At 34.2% G+C, this 19733-nt stretch overlaps 3 protein-coding genes across 3 annotated transcripts; 2 read left to right on the forward strand and 1 right to left on the reverse strand.

Moving 5' to 3' along the window:
- Positions 1–1916: 1916 nt before the first annotated feature.
- Positions 1917–11392, reverse strand: LOC131654001 (4-coumarate--CoA ligase 1-like). Its single transcript, XM_058924376.1, has 5 exons — positions 10313–11392; positions 9314–9512; positions 2464–2677; positions 2250–2355; positions 1917–2154 (listed from the first exon to the last, which is right to left on the reverse strand). Exons 1-5 carry the CDS (start codon positions 11306–11308, stop codon positions 2035–2037), a joined length of 1635 nt encoding a protein of 544 aa, XP_058780359.1. The 5' UTR covers positions 11309–11392; the 3' UTR covers positions 1917–2034.
- Positions 11393–14642: 3250 nt separating this feature from the next.
- Positions 14643–15855, forward strand: LOC131651369 (ubiquinol oxidase 2, mitochondrial-like). Its single transcript, XM_058921033.1, has 3 exons — positions 14643–15089; positions 15290–15340; positions 15790–15855. Exons 1-3 carry the CDS (start codon positions 14643–14645, stop codon positions 15853–15855), a joined length of 564 nt encoding a protein of 187 aa, XP_058777016.1.
- Positions 15856–15857: 2 nt separating this feature from the next.
- Positions 15858–17052, forward strand: LOC131651370 (tobamovirus multiplication protein 1-like). The gene is made up of 5 exons (XM_058921034.1): positions 15858–16016; positions 16118–16189; positions 16306–16378; positions 16495–16540; positions 16980–17052. Exons 1-5 carry the CDS (start codon positions 15858–15860, stop codon positions 17050–17052), a joined length of 423 nt encoding a protein of 140 aa, XP_058777017.1.
- The last annotated feature ends 2681 nt before the right edge of the window (positions 17053–19733 follow it).

Here is a 19733-nt window from a genome sequence, read left to right on the forward strand (position 1 = left end):
CATGCATCCTGCATCTTTCTATCAGGGGAGACTACTGGACCATGGAAGGACCAGGCGAGACGAAGTCGTCGATATGATGGTTACCCATTTGGGGGTTAACCCAACTAAGGTTGCACAGGAGGTAGCTGGCACCAGAGGTGCTCATGCTCGATTTAGTTTTTTGGAATTCTTTATAAAGACCACCTGTAGTGGGTTGGGGAGGCCAATGGTGACGATGAATAGGTACATTACCATCAGATTTGCGTATTGAGGTGTTACCTCTTAATCTTAGTTGGCATGCCCATTTTTTGTGGACAAATGTGCAACCTATGTCGATATGGTTTATCTAAAGCACTTCATCGGTCCAAACATAATATTTTGGATGCTAAGTTGTTGGAGTTAGCTAAAGTTCATACATATGATAATGGTTCTGATATGATGAGTAAAATATTACCGAGAGAGAAGTTTGAAGCTTGTTGTGATATCGCTGGTTTGAGGATTTCCTCCACATAGTTGTGAGGGGGAGATTTGTTGGGTTTAGGTTACCTTCCTATGTGAAGAAAAGCCCAAATATCAATAGCTCATTTGTCTCACTTATTTAAGTGAAGAGTGTCAATTTAGGGTTAAGAGAGATAGAGAAAAAAATAAGGATTCAAAAGAGATAAAAGAAGAGAGAAACTCATTCTCGTTTTTTCTGCACCAGTCCCACTAAATTGACGATACTCGATTCGTTAATCGTTTGATCGGGCTGAAATTTTGTGGGCGTGTTTGCAACTCGTATATCTAACGTTTGACCGTTCAAAATTTGAAAACAAGGTCTGAGCTGAGAGATATGGGCATTGCATTGGAGCTGCAGATTTGAGTTATTTTTCAGCTTTTTGATTCTTATTTGTTAGTTAATTGCGCTTTGTGATTTGCGGTTTTTGGCACTTGTTTGTGAATTACTTTAAGACTCTCTTGTACCCTCAATTGATTATAATGGAGTTATTTCTTTGGTATGGATGACTCGTGATTTTTTCTCTCAAATTGAGAGGTTTTCCACGTTAAAAATATGAGAAATGCTAATTCTCGCGAAAAAAAATATCACGAATTGTTCACGAACGTTCAATAGGTAATTAGTTACACTATTTGTATTACTTCTTACTGAACTACTATATTCCCATAATTTCAATTCATTGAACAACAATGAATTCAGATAACTATGATGGTACAATTTTAAAATAGATTACTATTTTGTGTGGATGATTTTTTTGTTTTTTATTTTATTTTAATAAAAACATGTGGTTCATTATCATTCTTTCCATTAAGCAGCAGTAGTAGTTATATATAAAAAATAAGTATGTAATAGAAAATATACTATATAAAAAAAATATGAAACTACATGGTCGTGTCGTAATTATTCGCATGAGATTCTTTCGCTACATATAGCATAGCTCTAAAAATATTAGTGTTTTTGTGTGCATTTATTTTACCGTCTTATATTTGTTGTTGATCCTCAAGATTCTTATAAATGTGGAGAATTTTATATCCGCCGCGTGTTGTTTAATTATTGTGTCTTAATTTCCTATTAAAATTTGTAGTGCGTATAAAAGTATATTTTCAAATTTAAGAAAAACAATTTTGAATTTTAAAAAGGTAACTCTTGAACACTAATGCTTTGAAAGAACAACTCCTTATTCTATAGTATTTGGACGTAGGCTTTTAGGAGAGTTAGAATCAAAGACATTGTCTTGAACAATGATGACCTTTTTAAAGATGATTTTAATAGAAATAAACAAATGATGTAAACAATGAAAAAATGTCTGAGGTATATAAGCATATATAAATAAAAATCAAGACACAAATATCTCATGATAAATACATAGGATGAGAAATCATAAATTCTATAATATTTTACATAATAGTTTAAATACATAGGATGAGAAATCATAAATTCTATAATATTTTACATAATAGTTTAAATACATAGGAGAAATCATAAATTCTATAATATTTTACATAATAGTTTAAATACATATGAGAAGAACACACTTTGTAATAACTTAGGTGTGATTTTCAATTTGGATCACAAGCTGCTAACTTTGCTCTAAGATCTTTACGCAAGATTTTTCCAGAGGGTGACTTGGGAATTGCATCAATGAAGAATACTTTATTTATTCTTTTGTAAAACACCACCTATATTTCAAAGGCAAGCACCTCATTTATTTTAAAATTATATTTGCATAGATAAATATAATAGCTTATGTAAAAAAGTTATATTGATTAAGGACCTGTTTAGAGATAAACTGTTTAATTTCATCTTCAGTTAAGTCAGTGTAACCATTTGATCTCACCACAAATGCAACTGGTACCTCTCCAGCAGCCTCATCATTCATTCTAAAAAAATTCAATTTTATGATTGAAAAATATTAAATAAAAAAATTAATTAATTTTATCTGTCTTCGTATAAATAAATAAATTAGATATAAAAAAAAATTGTCTTACGCAACAACAGCAGCATCAGAGATTTTGTGATGAGAAAGAAGAAGAGCTTCAAGTTCAGCTGGAGCAACTTGAAAACCTTTGTATTTGATCAATTCCTTCAATCTATCAATAATGAATAACTCATCATCTTCATCAATGTATCCAACATCACCGGTATGCAACCAGCCTTCTTTGTCTATTGTTCTCTCTGTTGCCTCCAAATCATTAAGATAACCTGCACACCACCATTTATGTATGCATTTAAATTTTTATTTAACTGTCTTTAATTTATATATGGATCTTTTCCAATATATGTCACTTTTTAATTAATGTACAACTTTTACATAGTTTATTAATCCTCATGGCTTTTTTTTTCTTCTTCTATTACATTATAGTTCCATTCCAATACGAAATGGTTGTTGGGGCCAACATCCCATGAAGAGGAGATAGTTCGACCTACCTTTGTAAACCATCAAAACTCATGTCCCGCTCCAACTACAATTTTGTCCACCACATAAATGCTTTTCTGAAGTAGGATATTTGCTGGAACACTATGAAATCTTTCTAAAATCTTTTTTTAATTTTTTTTTTAAATAACCAAGTTTTTCAAAAAATTCCGCATATAACCAAATTTTCAAAGTAATTACATAAATGACAATTTTTTCCACTATTTTAACACATTGTCGTCACTTGCATTGGCGAATTGCAAATTGAAACCCCTGCAAATCTTTTTCTTAAGGCAAGTCGCCACTTGCATTGGCGACTACACTTAAAATTTTAATTGTTTTTAAAAATTTGCGGCGGTTTAGAACCCCCACAGTTTACAAAATTTAAATTCTAAGTGTAGTTGCTAATGCAAATGGGGACTTACCTTAAGAAAACAATTTGCAGGGATTTTAAACCGTCTCAATTTGCAATTTGCCAATGCAAGTGGCGACAATGTTTTAAAATAGTAAAAACATGGCCATTTATATAATTACTTAGAAAGTTTGGTTATATGCGGAATTATTTTTAAAAAATTGGTTATTTAAAAAAAAAAATCGGATTGTTTCAACCATTTTTAAACATTTTTCTTGTGACGTGTCTAATAAAAAAATTATTGGCTCTAGTTATTATGTTCAAGACTTCAACATACCATTTCGATTGAAGAGAATCTCTTCAAAAGATGTTTTTCTTACGAGTGAAAAAGGTTGTTAATCTTGAAGGATGAGTTCTATGTAGTTCTGGACATAACAACCAAAAAAAGGATAAAGAGGTTTAAGAAAAAAAAATCTTTTAGAATGAAAATGACTACCTATTTAAGAATTTTATTCTTAATTATAAAGCTTATTATTTGTATGATTATTACAAAAGTTGTAAGTCTTTGAAAGAAGTTTGGCAACCTTTAAATAAAAAGTAAGACACAAAAAAAGTGAGAGATAAAAAGTATGTTAGTCATCTTTAATATTAATATATTAAAACAGGATACATGTTTTTAGACCAAAATCCCGCCTAAACACATGCATCGCACGTGGTAAAGTACTAGTTACCACAAGTACTAAATGACCGATGACAGATTAATGGAGGTTCAATCTCATGAGATCTAAAAAATCGTTCACGAGATCATTGTAGAAGGAATGCCTTTAAATGAGTAATTCGAAGTGGTTATCATCATAGAAAAATAGCATTTTATTTGGAAGGAATTCGAGAACCTCCTTAGGAACAAAACTAAATATTTCTCTCTTAAAAGTTTGATCACCCGCCTTTGTATTTCGGAAGAAGCGAGAAAGTTGAATAAAAAAGATGAGGGGCTTGTTGACTCGAATAACACCACTAAAAAGAAAGTCAAATGTGCCAATCTGAAGCGAACCCATTAACCATTCAAGAAAAAATCCTCCTTATGAATAAGAACCCCAACACCAACAAGAATAAGAACCCTTCAAGGTCCCAAAATTAACTTCTACCTCTAAGACATTATACTAGCTCACAATTCTAGCGCTACAATTATAGGAAACTAATTCATATGGCATACAACTGTAGAAACAAGTTAAATATTGCATTGCATGGTAACATGGCTATTGAAGAGCCATACATGGCTATGATTATCGAGATTAACCTTGTAAATGGATCAAGTGGATGGTAGACTGACATCGATGCTTCTAACCACGTCAGTTATAATTGTGTTATGTTCAAGACATAAACCTATGATGAGATATGAACATGTTGTTGGAAGATTCTTACACCACTAAGATTGTTGACATTAGAGATGTGGAGCCGCAATTCACATAAAAAAGAATTTGTTTCTCACGGACGTGATGCATGCTCTAGAGATTAGAAAGAATATGGTTTCCAGAGATCTATTAAATAAGGTTGAGTTTATACAAACTATATAGATAGATTTGTGCTACATCTCTAAGTTTGAAGAAAAGACCGCATGACATGTTTTATTTTCGAGTTTGAGATTTTCTGGCTTAAGTTCAGATCCTTAACCCCAAAAGGGTTAAACTCACTAGTAAAGCCCATGAATGTGCATTCATTGGGTATTCTATTAACAAAAAACCATAAATATTTTATAACTAAAGTGCTAAAGTGACAAAAGAATCAAATGACACATATTTCTAATTCCCTTTTAAATTAAGAATTTGCGGGGGTCACTACAACTGATCACGTCCTAGTAATCAAAAGGTGTGATGAGAATATCAAACACGGTGTTTAAAAATCTCAAAGATGAAAGAGAGTAAGAGTTATTAAAGAGTATGAATCTGATTAATGTATATGGTTTATACATTGGAAGGGGGTCCAACTAACCTTCAAGAAGCTTTGTATTCCTTAGATGATGATTTAATAAAAGAGATGGATTTCCTAGAGTATAAAAATATTTGATTTGTAGACTTTCCTTATAGTAAACCGATAGGTTTTAAATGGATTTTGAAAAAGAAACTAAAATCTGATGGAATTATTGATAAATACAAGGCTTGTATCCATGGCTTTAGACAAAGAGAAATTATATATATTTCTTCAACACTTTTTCTCCAATCCCAAGGATAACTAGCATAAGGGTAATAATATCTCTTAATGTTATTCATAATTTAGAAGTACATCAAATGAATGTTAAAATCGCTTTTCTAAATGGTGAATTGAAATAAGAAATCTATATGAAACAACTTGAAGGTTTTGTAACTCATGGATAAAAAATTAATGCCTTCAGGTAAGATAAATCTAACTATAGTCTTAAACAAACCCTCAAGTAATGACATAAAAAGTTTGACAAACTAATAATAATTTATGGGGTTCAAAGTAAATGAAAGTGACAAATAAATTTACTATGAATACGATAATAACATAAATTATTTTTCAAAGTATTTTTTTAAAATTAATCACTTCTGCACTTCACAATCCACCCCTATTATTATATTTGGAGTCACTTACAACATAAATTTGTTGGTAGACCGAGTAATGAACTTTGGTAAGCTAGTGATAAAATCTTAAGATACCTCAAAAGAAGCATGAATTTCATTAGAGATTTCCTGATATCCTCGAAGGATACACAAAGCAACCAATAGCTATATATGTAGTACTACTAGAGGACCAGTGTCTTGGAAATCTAAGAAATAAACAATATTACCTAAATCTACTATGGAGTCTGAAATGATAGCACTAGCAACATTTATGAAGAAGAAAGTTAGTTAGTTTAGATGTCTGCTAAGAGAGATTCCTTTATGAGAAAAACTATTACCAATTATATTGATCCATTGCGACAATTCATAAGCAATGGTGAAAATCAAGAACCTTTACTATAATGGTAATAGACAACAAATACGAAATAAGTACAACACTTCTAGATAATTACTCTTTATTAGAGCAATAAGAGTGGCTCATGTATACATGAATGAAATTTATTGGTTCTTTGATGAAAGGATTTGTTAGATAGAAATTTCACAACACATTGACTAAGATATGACTACTTCCTATTGAAAAGTGAACTGCTCATGATGGTAATCATACCTCAATGAGTTGAGATCCCTAAAATAGGTTCATTGGGAAATAACAAGTTGAGAAGTGATAATATATGAGGTGAACATGCTATGATAAATAAAAGAGGCATGATTCCTGTAGCGATAAGAGGATGAGATGATAGAAACTCTAAATGAGATTCTTACTCTATGTGGAGTGGAGTACCGTGCTACAAGGATACTCTTGACATGACCACTCTTGTGTCCTTAGGAATATTGATGTAGGGTATACTTCCTATGGAATTCTAGACAAATTTCATAGAGAATTAACTAAACTAGGATTCACATGTAGAGCCTTTAATGCAAAAAAAAAAATAGAAAATACAACTAAGAATATGTTTTATGTGTTTTGATGTCAAATTCAAATTTCACATGCCCTTCTCCTTCACGTATTGACTTGGGCGTTGGAGTACTAACCTTACAGGTCAGTTTCCCATCCACCGCAGCAAAATTTTTAATCAACTGTTGCATTTCGCAATTTCCAATCTTTGATCAATTATAAATTCACAACAAAACAATGGAACCATCTGTGGGAAAAACGACAGAAGCACGCCTAATATAATACACCAATTTTTTCAACTCCTCCTCAATGGATGCGCTAGACAAGATGGCCAAATAAGAGCAATATTCTTCTGAGGTAGACACCTAATGTTCGAGTGGAGTACGTGGATGTGGCCTCGCCAACTGTGCAGGAACAATAGGATCCGATGCACGTAATAGTCGAAGGAGATTATTCATAACACCTTTGGTCGACCCTGAGGAAGAAAGAACACCAACGACTTCAAAGTGTACGAAGGCCCCACAATGGGCGAGGTTGGTCGGATTCTGCGTCTCAGCATGTGAATTTCTTCCTCGTCTTTCATCGAGTTTGCAAGCAATGAGTACCAAAATAAGCATATTATAGATAATAAAATTGACGACAGGGGACAAAATTCATCTAATACTCACCAAAAATGACATTCCTCTCCTCCTTGGTGTGAACGTCAATCTGTAAGCAGGTTTCTATAATCGTTTTGAATGTTCTTGAAAGCATTTTCCCAATGAGTGATGACCTCGACATGACTCAACTCTTTAACGAAGCAAACCAATTGTCTCTTCAGACGAAGATCCCCCTAAGATAAATCGTCCTCCTTATAGACATACAATCCATTCCCCATCAATAAATGACATTTGTTCCAATACTTGGGGAATCGGCTAGTACACCTGTTTTCCACCCTGATTCCTACGATACATATCGTTGCATGAGCTTCTTTATAGAGAGGTACAACCAATGATAATCATTATTCGAAATGCTTCAAGCTCTTAGAAAATGCTCTAAAATTGGAAATAATATGCACCAGATTAACCAAACCATGGCCCCACACTTAGGAAGCATTACTATATTTCACTTTGAAGAGATAGAAGAAAAAGGACAGAGAGTGTTTTCCATTTGGATACTTGCACGATGTTGGAAAACTTTGATATACACTGAACTTTTTGGATGCAATTCTGAATAGGAAACCATCCCGTGATTCAAAGCTTCTATTTCAAATTTTGAAAAGGCAACCATAAATGCTAGACCGAGAAGGTACATTCATAGAAAAGGATCACATATTCGACATACTCGCTACAGATTCTCTTGTTTTCATCAAGAGTCAATATGCCCTAATCTGAAGATGGACCTACGTCTAGAAAGGCTCTGTCAAAACCTCCTTCTTGAACAAATGTAGAAGCGGTTGATGAAGAGACAGGGTTAACATAAGAGGTGGAAGTATCTTTTTTTGATTTTGGACTTATGATGGGCACTACTTTCTTCAATTATAGAAAAGAAAAACGTTGTAAAAAAGTTCATGTGACAAAGAAATAAAGATGGCGCTCCAAGAAAATGCAAAATTGACTCTCTAAGAATCGTATGATAATTTACTAAAAGCAACAAGCACTATCTACACTTCAAATCACCTAAACTAGACACTTGAGCATCGAAATTCCCAAAGACCATCATGATGGAACCTACGGAAAAAACATTTGAAGCATGGGACACATTAAAGGTGCGAATACCCAAGACAAGTAACGTCACCTCCTGACTTTCCACTTACACTAGATATGACTGGCATTAACAAGGCGAATGCGAAAAATCATTGCACCATCAAGCCAAAATGAGGGCTTAGAGGGCAACTGTTCTGAGCCGATCATTAGGGCGAACAAATGTGACTCAAAAGAAGCAATTATACACTCGAAGTAACTGTAGTGCATGTGGTGTTATCATAAGGATGAGCATAGGATATCCAGATCAAATATACATATGATTGTTTCCCGCATTACACGCCTAGAGAATAGCATTTTGTTTTAACTACCTCGTTATATAAAGAGCACACACGCTAATTCTAGGTACACAATTTTGAATTCAAACTTTGCTCATCCTTCTCCTTCACGTACTTACTTACGCGTTAGAATGCTAACCTTGCAGACCAACTTCCCCTCCACCGTAACAGAAACTTTGATCCACCGTTGCACACCATAATCTCCATTCTCCTATCAATTATGGTTCCCCAACGGAACAATAACTAAGAGTGGTCAAAGTACCATATTTTCTTTGGAAGTTAGAGTAATCCTAAACTATATTGAGTGGTCTAAGCACCTTATAAATAATGCATTTCTAGAATGAGTCCTACATTGCAATAAGAATTAGATACACTTTTAATTAAGTTATTTTATTGTGTGGACGTTGTGATTGATAATCTGTTTGTACATTTTTAGACAAAGTCACAAAACGTTATAAAGAAAGCGATCTAATCCTAATCATTTCTTGAGTGGCTCACAATTTTCATAACTTTTTTTATGTGATTGTTAGTCAGTGATATTCCATTTAAAAGCATGAAACGAATAATATAAAAATGAACCTTTCATGATTTGGTTGCCTCTGATGCAGATTTCACCTGATTTATTTGAAGGTAAAGAGTTACCAGTTTCAGGATCCACAATCTTCATCTCTGCATTTCTAACAACGGTTCCACACGCACCTGCTTTTACATTCAAAGCTTCTTTAGCAAATGCTAAACTCATTGTTAACACTGGTCCTGCCTCAGTCATTCCGTATCCCTGTATTCATTTAATCATCTTTATTATTCTACTGATAAAATTATTTTTCATATTCAAATAATATTTCTATTTTATTTTTTTTAGTAATTTTATTTTATTATTATTTTAAATTAATTATTTATTTTTCCAAAACAATTTATAATTTGAAAGGGAAAGTATACTAGCACTAAATAGGCACAACAAACCCTACCAAAAATAAAGCAAACATAGGAATTTATATTACACACGCAACATACTTCATAGTCCTGAATATTGTGGTCAAAACTGACGTTGAAATTGACTTGTAGTAACCATTTAAAAAAAAACGTCAAACAATTGGCAAACAGCAAATGAGTATATTTATTGATATTATTTTATTGAAAACGTAGTAATATTTATAGCAGTTTTGAGTAGTGAGTGTTGAGTATTGAGTAATAACAATTGATCTTTAGAATTTGATCTAATGATCCAATGGTCCATAATAATCTATGCACGGTGCATAGATTTTTATCTATGCACGGTAACTGCACCCGGTTGCTGCCATAAGAACTTAAATTGAAAAATTTATGCCATTTTTTTTTTAATTATAAAAAATAAAATTATCGTTTTTGAAGAGTTTGAAATGAGAACAAACACAAGCTATTATACAAACATGTCAAATGCAGTGCAAGAGTTTCCATTTGTGGATATTATTATACTAGTTTTTAGAATATGAAAAAGTATAAAAGTAAAATTAAAATATTTCCTAGTTGTTTTGTTGTATAAGAAACAAAACGAAACGAAACGAAATGCATGAATGAATGAAATAGCTATATATATACCTGTCCAAGAATGGCTTTCGGGAATTTGGCCCTAACACTCTCTTCCAGTTCTTTCCCGAGCGGAGCACCACCGCACTTCAATATTCTAATGGAAGACAAATCATACTTATTAAGATCCGGTGACTTTGCTATGGCCAACACGATCGGAGGAACAAGCGGTGCAACCGTCACGCGGTGTTTGTTAACCAGACTTAACAACGCATTTATGTCGAATTTTGGCATTAGTAAAATGGTAGCTTTGGCTCTGAGTCCACACAGTAAAACTGAGTTGAGAGAGTAAATATGAAAAAGAGGAAGAACACAGAGAATCACATCCTCATTGGTGTAATAAAGATTTGGATTCTCTCCATCCACTTGTTGCGCTATGCTAGTTACCATTCCTTTGTGCGTTAACATTACTCCTTTTGGTAAGCCGGTTGTTCCGGAGGAATACGGAAGCGCCACCACGTCGTCAGGTTGGATATTTGCTTCCGGTAAGTCTTTCTCGTCGGCATCGGTTAGCGTTGAGAAATGAACATTGTTGTTATTGTTATTGTTATTATCAGCATCTATCAAAACTACTTTGTGATGATTTAATAACTCCTTCACTTTGTCGTAGTAACATGCTTGCGTTATGATCAATTTGGCGTTGGAGGCTTTTGCTTGCTTTTCAATCTCCGGCGCGGTGAAGAAAGGATTGGCTGCGGTGGATATGGCGCCGAGATAAGACACGGCGAGAAAGGAGAAGATGAATTCAGGGGAATTAGGGAGGAGGATCATGATGACATCGCCTTGTTGGATTCCCAACTTGTTGAGACCGGAGGCAACTTTGCGGGAGGTGATTTCTACGTCGGAGTAGGTGTAGAGTTTTCCGGTGGGGGCATTGATGAGGCATGGATGTGAAGCAAATTGAGAGAGATTTTGAAAGCAATAGGAATGAAGGGGAAGATGATTGGGGATGTTTATGTCAGGAAGTTTGGATCTGAAAATAATTTGGTTATCTTGTTGAGAGGCCATTGAATTAGGAGCAAGTTTATGTATTTATCTACCTTTCTTGAAATATTATAATTCTGATTGTCTTATAATGTTTGTGGGTTTATAATCTAAGATAGGATTACGTCTCCGAAAATGTTGGTGGGGGTAAATTTGGGATAATTGAAAATTGTGAGGGGTAGAGGTGGAAATGAAAACAAGTTTACCAAAAAAATTGGTGAAGGAGAGATTAAATAGTTGGTGCGGTGCAAATTGCATTGTGAGTGTATTGGATTTGTTTAGAGGAGTAGAGTGGTGTGAGTAAAAACAAAACTAATAATGCTGGGTCGGGTCACCCACCCGATTCACCTACTAAACAGTTTAAAGAATTTGCATTAGTTACATCTATCTCTACTCACTCCACTGGATATTGTTCTTATCCTTCTTTATTCATACTACAAACAACTCACCATCATCACAACTTTTCAAAAAATTTACGTGCCACCCTGAACATCCCCACATTATTTTAATGTGACAAAAATATTCTTCTCATTTTAATATGTTACAAAAATCAGGAATGCTAGGATTACACTAATGTTTACATCCACACCGTATATTCATACAGTTTCATTTATATTTGGTTTTTTTTTTTTTTTTATATACATTGGAAATTGTGCCATAAACAAAAAGAATTTAAAAGCTACAGTATATGGTATATGGTGTATGATTTTAGTGTATAGATAGCATTTCTCTAAAAAAATTAATGCTAGGGATCTTGCTATCGTGATTTTTACCGTGTTTTAGTTTTTATAATAAATAATATTCGGATCCATATTAGTGATTCTTATTTTGTTTTTCGATTCTTGATTCTAATTGTTCTCTCCTCTCTTCCTTCTCTCTTAAGTGTATCATTGATGATAAAGATTCTTTTGTGTATTTGGAGAAAGGAGAGGAAATGAGAAATTTTGGTTTTGCTTGCATAAATGTGCTTTTTTATAGGCATTTTATTCCAACAGTCACGTTCTATCTTAAGAGTCATGTCTTTATAGTCATGAAGAGAGAGAAGAGGGATTTAAATTTAATTTTGAATTTGAATTTCAAAATAAAAATCTCATGGACTTAATTATCCATCAACCTAAATAATCATTACATTAAGGTAATCTTTTAATTAAATAAGTCATATTTAATGGATTAATAAAATAATCTAGCATAATAATGTTTTTTTATAAGCAACTCTTGTATTAGGAAAAGGAGTATTAGGGGTACTGCAACCCTTACAAGAAAAATCAGGATTAAAAACCTGGAAAACCAACAAAATCAAATACGAACAAATGGATTTTTAAACCACTCATAAAAATTACAATTGATTCTATCCTTAGATACTATTGCAAGTCACCACCAAGAATTCCATAGAATCGAAAAGAATAGTTCGTCGACATCGCATTATGCGTTATTAAAGATAATATCATTTCTTTGCTTCCATATACACCAACAAGTAGTAAGCCAAATAGCACATGTCCTCTTGCTCGACAACTTCCCAATTCAAGACTCGACGCATTTCAAAAGATGACTACAACAGTCCTCTACTGTAGTAGAATCTATCTCCAACCATATGTATGTTGCCACAACCGGTTTAACTTGGTACACTGCAGCATGATATGGTTTAAATCTTCAACCTGTAAATGACATAAGACACATAGAGCATCTTGAGAATGAGTAATACACTACTACATTTTTGGCCTACGGCCACGCTAAAATTTTCCACATCTCAGAAACTGTGGCCATATATATGATTTGGCCAGGGTTTTATAAGCGTAGACTAATGTTTGAAAACATTGAATCCAGACTGCGAAACTGTGGCCTTTCCTTCAACTATCCACGGTTATTTAACTGCAGATATTTTAAGCCACAAAGTAAAACCGCGGCCTATGATTTTGACTTCAAACTGTGGCTCAAGCCCAAAAAATTATACCCCGCCAGATTTTCCCTCTTTTATTTTTAGTTTCCCTCTTTTATTTTTAATTTCCCTCTCTTAATTATTTTCTTTTCTAATTTATTAAATTAAAAAAATTAAAAACATAAATTCAATAAATTATCTGTTCATTACACTTTATCTATGGAAACCCTAAAACGAGTGTTCTCCGCCTCTGTGTCAAACTGGTCTCTCCGGTCTCTCCTCACTCTTCTTCTCTCGATGAACACGAAACAGAGCATTATTTCTCCACTCTCGGTTGTTTTCCGCCATGAAAGGAGCTCTTAGAACTCGGAGGATCCCACACACCTACGCGCAACACCAACAGCGAAATCCTCTCAATCTCTCAAGCGAAATCAAACAAGACGCAAACAACAATGAAAAACCCTAAATCCCAAATCAAACCCAACCCCAATTCAATATTCAATAGTGATTACATTTTACACGATGGAAATCGAAAATTGCAAGAAGAAATAGAAAAGCTACGAATAACAGAAGATCCCCAGGTATACACTTTGCTATTTAACTCGATTCTTCCTCTTCTCTACAGTTCTTCGAGCTCCCTGTTGATGTTGTAATTTAGTGAGTAAGTGTTTATTGAGTGTGAGGTTTTATCTGTGTTGGCGTGTTCTCTTGTTGCTTTATGATGCTTGTTGCAACGCTGCAGGTTATGATTGTTAGCATTTTTGTTGTTTTTGTTTAGTTTCAGTTTAGTGAAGTTGCAGTTTTTACAACTGACTATCATTGAAGAGAAAGGCTTTGGAAATGGAAATGGAAATGGAGAACAAACACTTTACAATGATGTTTATCAGATGTATGTTTGTTGTATTTTCTTTTGTCATTGTTATTGATGGCTGCTTGAATTTATTTGGTTTGATTTGATGAAGCAGGTTCTTGAATTTATTGTTTACATAATGAAAGGAATCCATTGACACTGGATGAGGTAGTTAGTTTTTCTTCTATGATTTTTGGTAAATACAAAAGGCAATGTGGAGGGTTTGGCTGTAAGAGAAAATCTTCCTGGTATGTATCATGTCAATTTTGTTACATTTCTTAATGTTGTATCCAATCTTCACTAACAAAAACTTATTTACCTTACATAGCTACGGATGGTTGGCTTGCAAGTCCAACCTTGCCGGATGATGTGCTAAATGAGGTCGTACCGGGCAATATTCGTCAGGCTAAGCACTTTATGCAGGTTTTGCATAGCTTACTTCTGTACCTTGAGTGGTGCTATTTCTGACGAGAGAAAGCCTGATATTTCTGATTTTGTATTGCAGGTTAGCACTGATGTTTTGATTTGTATTTACTTCATTATTGTTTAATCATTTAAGTTAGTTTTATTCTATGCGAGATTTGTATATTTTCAATGTTTCTAGTATATATGTTTCTAATTTTTCTTTACCGATGACATTTCAGCTTTGTTGCCAGGATGCATCTCTTGCCATAAGACTTGTTCTTGAGCGATTTCAGTCTGTTGTGATTACATCTGGCACATTAAACCCTATAAATTTGTACCTTTGTCTTCTAAATTTTGAGCCTGTTGTGAAACCAAAGTGGTATGAAAGACTGTTGGTTCTTACTGTACAGGGAGTTTTCTTCAATGCATTCTTTGTGGTTTACATACTCTCCCCAAAGCTGGCTCATAGAGTTGTTGGGTACCTTGAGGAGGAAGCTATACATTCCTACACCGAGTATTTAAAAGACATTAATAGCGGTGCAGTTGAAAATGTTCCGGCTCCTGCCATTGCAATTGACTATTGGACGCTTCCCAAGGATGCCAAATTGAAAGATGTTATAACAGTCATTCGTGCCGATGAGGCTCACCATCGAGATGTTAACCATTTTGCTTCGGTGAGTGTTCTTTCTCACTTGTCTAATGAAAACAAATTCTCCATAGATTTTCAAAGTGTAGGCTATGTCGCTAAAGACTGTACAAAGAGCTAAAGAAGCATATGACTAACATAAAGCATGCATTTGTTGGCAAACATAGTCAAATAGACAGAAATCAGTATACATTTAATTGTTCACTTTACCCATATAATGAATTATAGTGGTTGGTTCTACCACCACTATGCTTTGATCCAACCACCACTATGCTTCTTGTGATGAATGAATTAATTTACTTGGTTTCAGTGTTAACCATATATATAATTTCCTTACATATTTCATATAACTTGGGGTTCGACTTCTACGTTTTCCAAAAATATAGGGCATGATACTAGATTTACATGTACTAAGCATGCCTACTTGTTGTGACTTATGACAAATGTATCACCTACTCGGTTTCGGCTTTGTTATGGTAGTAAAGACACTGATGGTTATTACTTTTATGCAGGTATAAGCGTCATAAATACCATTCCAAAATGCCTGGATGGTATTTTCTCTCATTGTCAACTAGCTTATGCAATCAGCGCAAATCAAAATAGTTTAGGAAGCTGGCCCAATGGTATCAATGTCACCTAAAATGTTTATTATGAATTGTAGTGTTTATTATTTATATTTATGAGCTACTGCTTGTTCTTATTTAACATTTCTATATTTTCTTTTGTAGATATTGGAGAATTCTAATCCATCTTTAGCTTGTGATTTTAATAAGGGTATATTAGATACCACTTAGCCATGGAAGGGGAGACTTGGTGTTTGTTGCAGTTGCTGTTTGCTCTGTTGGTGGCGTTACCCCTGAAATCAAGAAAAAGTATGCCCATGTTTGTGTCATTAACCCAACAGCTAGAGTTTGTCGCAATTGAGGTTCCTGGTTTACTTTTGTTGTTTGGTAATGTACAATGGGGTTGTGTTGTGGTGTTTATATTTCATTTAATTATTATTGTTTCATGCTCAATTTTAATGTTGACACTCATTTTATTCAAATGACTGAACAGGCAAGGAGTTTACCAACTGATAAGCTCAAGATGATTTATATTTCAATAAATGTTGTCTTGCATATTATTCAGGTATCTATCTCATTTTCTTTCTAACTTATATATACATAATCTAGTCAGCATTATTTTTGCATGTTGTAATTCTTAGTTTTCATGTCAATACACCACACCAATGGATTTGAATTTAGATTTTCATTTGGATATACCTCTGGATAGATAACAACAGCGTTGTGGAGTTCTTTGGAAAGACTTTTGTTGCAAGTTAGCTTTATGATCAAAGATGATTTTAGTTACATACACTTGAGAGTTTAGGAGCGATCTTTGCCACATATGCGTAGTTTTGTTTCTTAAAATGAAATTTTATTTTTCTTGTTCAGGTGCGTCCTTTGTAGCTGCACTAGGCTTCTTGCTATATGAAGGAAGGTGAATCTTCCGCATCTTGTCTACTTGCAATGATATATGAAATATCTCAACAGCCTTTGTTTCATTTACTTTCTGGTGATAGATGGTTAACCTGGACAATCTTTCTTATTTCTGCTTTGTTCGTATTAAAGAAACTTCATGAGGTATGAGCTGTTTCTTCTCAGTGTGTTGACTATCTCATAGAAAGGGGCTTAATTTCTTTCATTTGTAGTAAGTCTAAAATCACTTCCAGTTAATTCAAAATGAAAGTTGATTGATTTTGTGAATGCATTGTAAAAATGATTTGAAAAGAATCCTTGATCATGTTTTGTTACATTACCCTTAATTAATTTTTCATTTATCTAAAATTATTCAATTGGACAATACCAGTTTAAAAGCACCACATGTTGTTTAGGACTTTTAAGTTTTTAAGACATGACACTGGTTAAGCTTGTTGCAGGACATGTTTGAGGAAAAAAAGGAGCATACTGGAACCCGCAGGCGCTCTTGCTCTTGCTGGAGCTGAGGCATAATGCAAGTATTATGGGCTCAAGGGGGGAAATTTTATAGCAATAACCTCCGGATCAAACATGAAACACTAAGTAGGCTAGCTAGCATGGAGATTTGTTATATTTTAAGTTGTTGTGAAATATATATTTACAGTTTAGCTAATCATGAACCAACCACTCATAGGATGTCATAAAAAGATGTTTGAATTCTGTCATGAACCTACTTGTATTTGTTCAACATTACCAAAACTCATTCAAAACAATTGTCAACAATAGATATTTGTATCATTTGCTACAGCTGGTAATAATTATTGGTTTTTGAATATTAATGCATGTATATATATATATATATATATATATATATATATATATATATATATATATATATAACCACGGTTTTAAATCTGTGGTCATAACTAAACCGTGGCTATATCTTGAACCAAAACTGTATGTTAAACGTTAAACTGAAACCGTGGCTTTATCATATGGCCACAGTTTTGTAATTATGGCAAATATAAACCGTGGCCTTAATCAAACTACCTAAACCGTAGCCTAAAAAAGCCACGGTTGTCAAAAAGGCGTGGTCTATACCAAAAAACCGTGGACTTTACTTTAGGCTATGGCCGCATACTTCACAGTTGGATTTCTGTGGCCAAACCGTGGCCTCAGCGTTACGCCACGGTTATTTTGCATATAGCCTCGGTTTCTTGGGCGTGACAGGAGACCTTTTTTTTGTAGTGATAATTCCTCTTCTAAGTAACTGCTTCCTTGACAGCAATCTCTCCAGGACAAGTCTCCAACCAAAGATCTTGCAAGTTGCCAATTCAAAATCTTCTTGCATCATCTTCAAATTATCATAACATGACTTCACAGTAAAGCACTTTGAATTATCAAAAGGTCAAATAATCAAATTCGTAGCATTCGGAACTGGATAGATACCCTGTAGCACCAGTATCAGTTCTTCGTACTCTATGGATGCCTCCAAACCTAACACTTCTTCTCCACGTATAATGTTCCACCTCCACACTTCACCACACCAAAAACCCATTATATTGACACAATCATCTTTAAATACACATTCTTGGTATAAATTTGGGAAGTGAGCAGCCAAGTTGCCCCTCCCCAAGCAGCTTGAATTCCAAAAAGAAGCCAAATTTCCATCCCCCAGTTATATAATTAATTTCTTCATTAGACCTTGGGGATCCTCACACGGTGATAATAATTCCTTCCACCATAAAGTCTCGTTTGCATTTGTAAGGCCCCTTCTCTATTCCAAAATCTCATTCTCAAATCCACATATCTAACCTGCATAACCCCGTTCCAAATGGCTACCTCTTCTAACACAAATCTCCAAATCCATTTTGACAACATAGCGTGATTGAATTTTCCAATGTCTTTAACTCCTAAACCTCTCTGGTGTCTTGGTTTACAAACTATTTCCCACCTAACCCAAGCCATTCCACTCCTTTCCACCACACCATATCAAAGAAACTTCCTTTGGATTGCCCTAATTTCCTTCACAACTTTAAGCGGGACTTTGAAAAACGACAATTAATGATTCGGAAAATTAGACAGAACGTTATTCAACATTGTGACCCTACCTCCTATTGATAAGAACCTACCTTCCCAAGATGATAATTTGGCTTTCATTAAATTAATGATCGGCCTTCAAAAACAAGAATTCCTATGATTGCCACCAACGGAGAACCCCAAGAATTTGAATGGAAACTTGTCAATCTTACACCCCAGAAAGTGAGAAGTTTCTTCCATGAAATAAGAAGAAATACCTATTCCATAGATCTTGATTTTATTCAAATTAATTCTCAGACCTGATACCATCTCGAAACCCCTAAGTAAAGCCTTTATAGCCTATAGATTATGACAAGAGCCCTCCCCAAATAGTATTGTATCATCCGTAAACTATAATAGACAGTACTCCACTTCCTTTGACATTTTAAAACTATTGTACAAGCCCCCACAAACAGACTTCCTTACCATTCACCAATATAGACATAGTACTTGTGAAAATTACAACTTCCATCCACATCATCCATTTGAATCCAAAACCATACTTTTCAACATAAACCTCAAATAATTCTTGTCCACACAATCATATGCTCGAGCAAAATCCACATCAAACATTCCTTTTTGTTTCTCTTTGCGTAATCTATCAGCTCATTGGTCACCAAAATACCATCTAATATTGTCTTCCCGGGATAAAGGCAGTCTGGTTACTAGACACCAGTTTACCCATGAACTTCCTCATTCTGGCCAATAATACTTTTGAGATAATTTTGAGTAGCCCATTGATTAAACAGATCGGCCTATAGTCCTCAAGACTTTAAGGAATATCATTCTTAGGGACTAAAGCAAGAAAGGAAGAAGTTACAAATTTAGGTAACTTACCTCCTTTGTGAAAATAGTGAATGAAGGACACAACCTCCCCACCAACTATGTCCCAACAATTCTTCATAAATTCCAAATTAAATTCATCAAGTCCTGGGCTTTTGTCTCCATCACTATCAAATACAGCATTCTTGATTTCTTCTGCAGTAAATGCATCCTATAAACTCCCAGATTCTATGTTTGATAATCGTTCCAGGCTAATGTTTTGCAAACAAGGTCTTGGTATACTAGTTATACAAAGTCTTGCAGCAAAATAGTTCATAATTTCTTCTTTCACCTCGCTAACCGCCTCGATCACC

The sequence above is a fragment of the Vicia villosa genome, linkage group LG2, assembly GCF_029867415.1.
Source record: "Vicia villosa cultivar HV-30 ecotype Madison, WI linkage group LG2, Vvil1.0, whole genome shotgun sequence".
NCBI classification, from domain to species: Eukaryota; Viridiplantae; Streptophyta; class Magnoliopsida; order Fabales; family Fabaceae; genus Vicia; species Vicia villosa.

Excerpts from the sequence above, each read along its gene's own strand:
- LOC131654001 (XM_058924376.1), bottom strand. The coding sequence starts at position 11,308 with ATGGCCTCTCAACAAGATAACCAAATTATTTTCAGATCCAAACTTCCT. Across the intron at positions 9,513-10,312 it reads CGAAAGCCATTCTTGGACAG|GGATACGGAATGACTGAGGC; the intron begins GTATATATATAG and ends AAATGAATACAG. Across the intron at positions 2,356-2,463 it reads TCTGATGCTGCTGTTGTTGC|AATGAATGATGAGGCTGCTG; the intron begins GTAAGACAATTT and ends GAATTTTTTTAG.
- LOC131651369 (XM_058921033.1), top strand. The coding sequence starts at position 14,643 with ATGACATTTCAGCTTTGTTGCCAGGATGCATCTCTTGCCATAAGACTT. Across the intron at positions 15,090-15,289 it reads ATGTTAACCATTTTGCTTCG|TGGTTGGTTCTACCACCACT; the intron begins GTGAGTGTTCTT and ends AATGAATTATAG. Across the intron at positions 15,341-15,789 it reads CAACCACCACTATGCTTCTT|ATATTGGAGAATTCTAATCC; the intron begins GTGATGAATGAA and ends TTTCTTTTGTAG.
- LOC131651370 (XM_058921034.1), top strand. The coding sequence starts at position 15,858 with ATGGAAGGGGAGACTTGGTGTTTGTTGCAGTTGCTGTTTGCTCTGTTG. Across the intron at positions 16,017-16,117 it reads TACTTTTGTTGTTTGGTAAT|GCAAGGAGTTTACCAACTGA; the intron begins GTACAATGGGGT and ends ATGACTGAACAG. Across the intron at positions 16,379-16,494 it reads TGGAAAGACTTTTGTTGCAA|GTGCGTCCTTTGTAGCTGCA; the intron begins GTTAGCTTTATG and ends TTTCTTGTTCAG.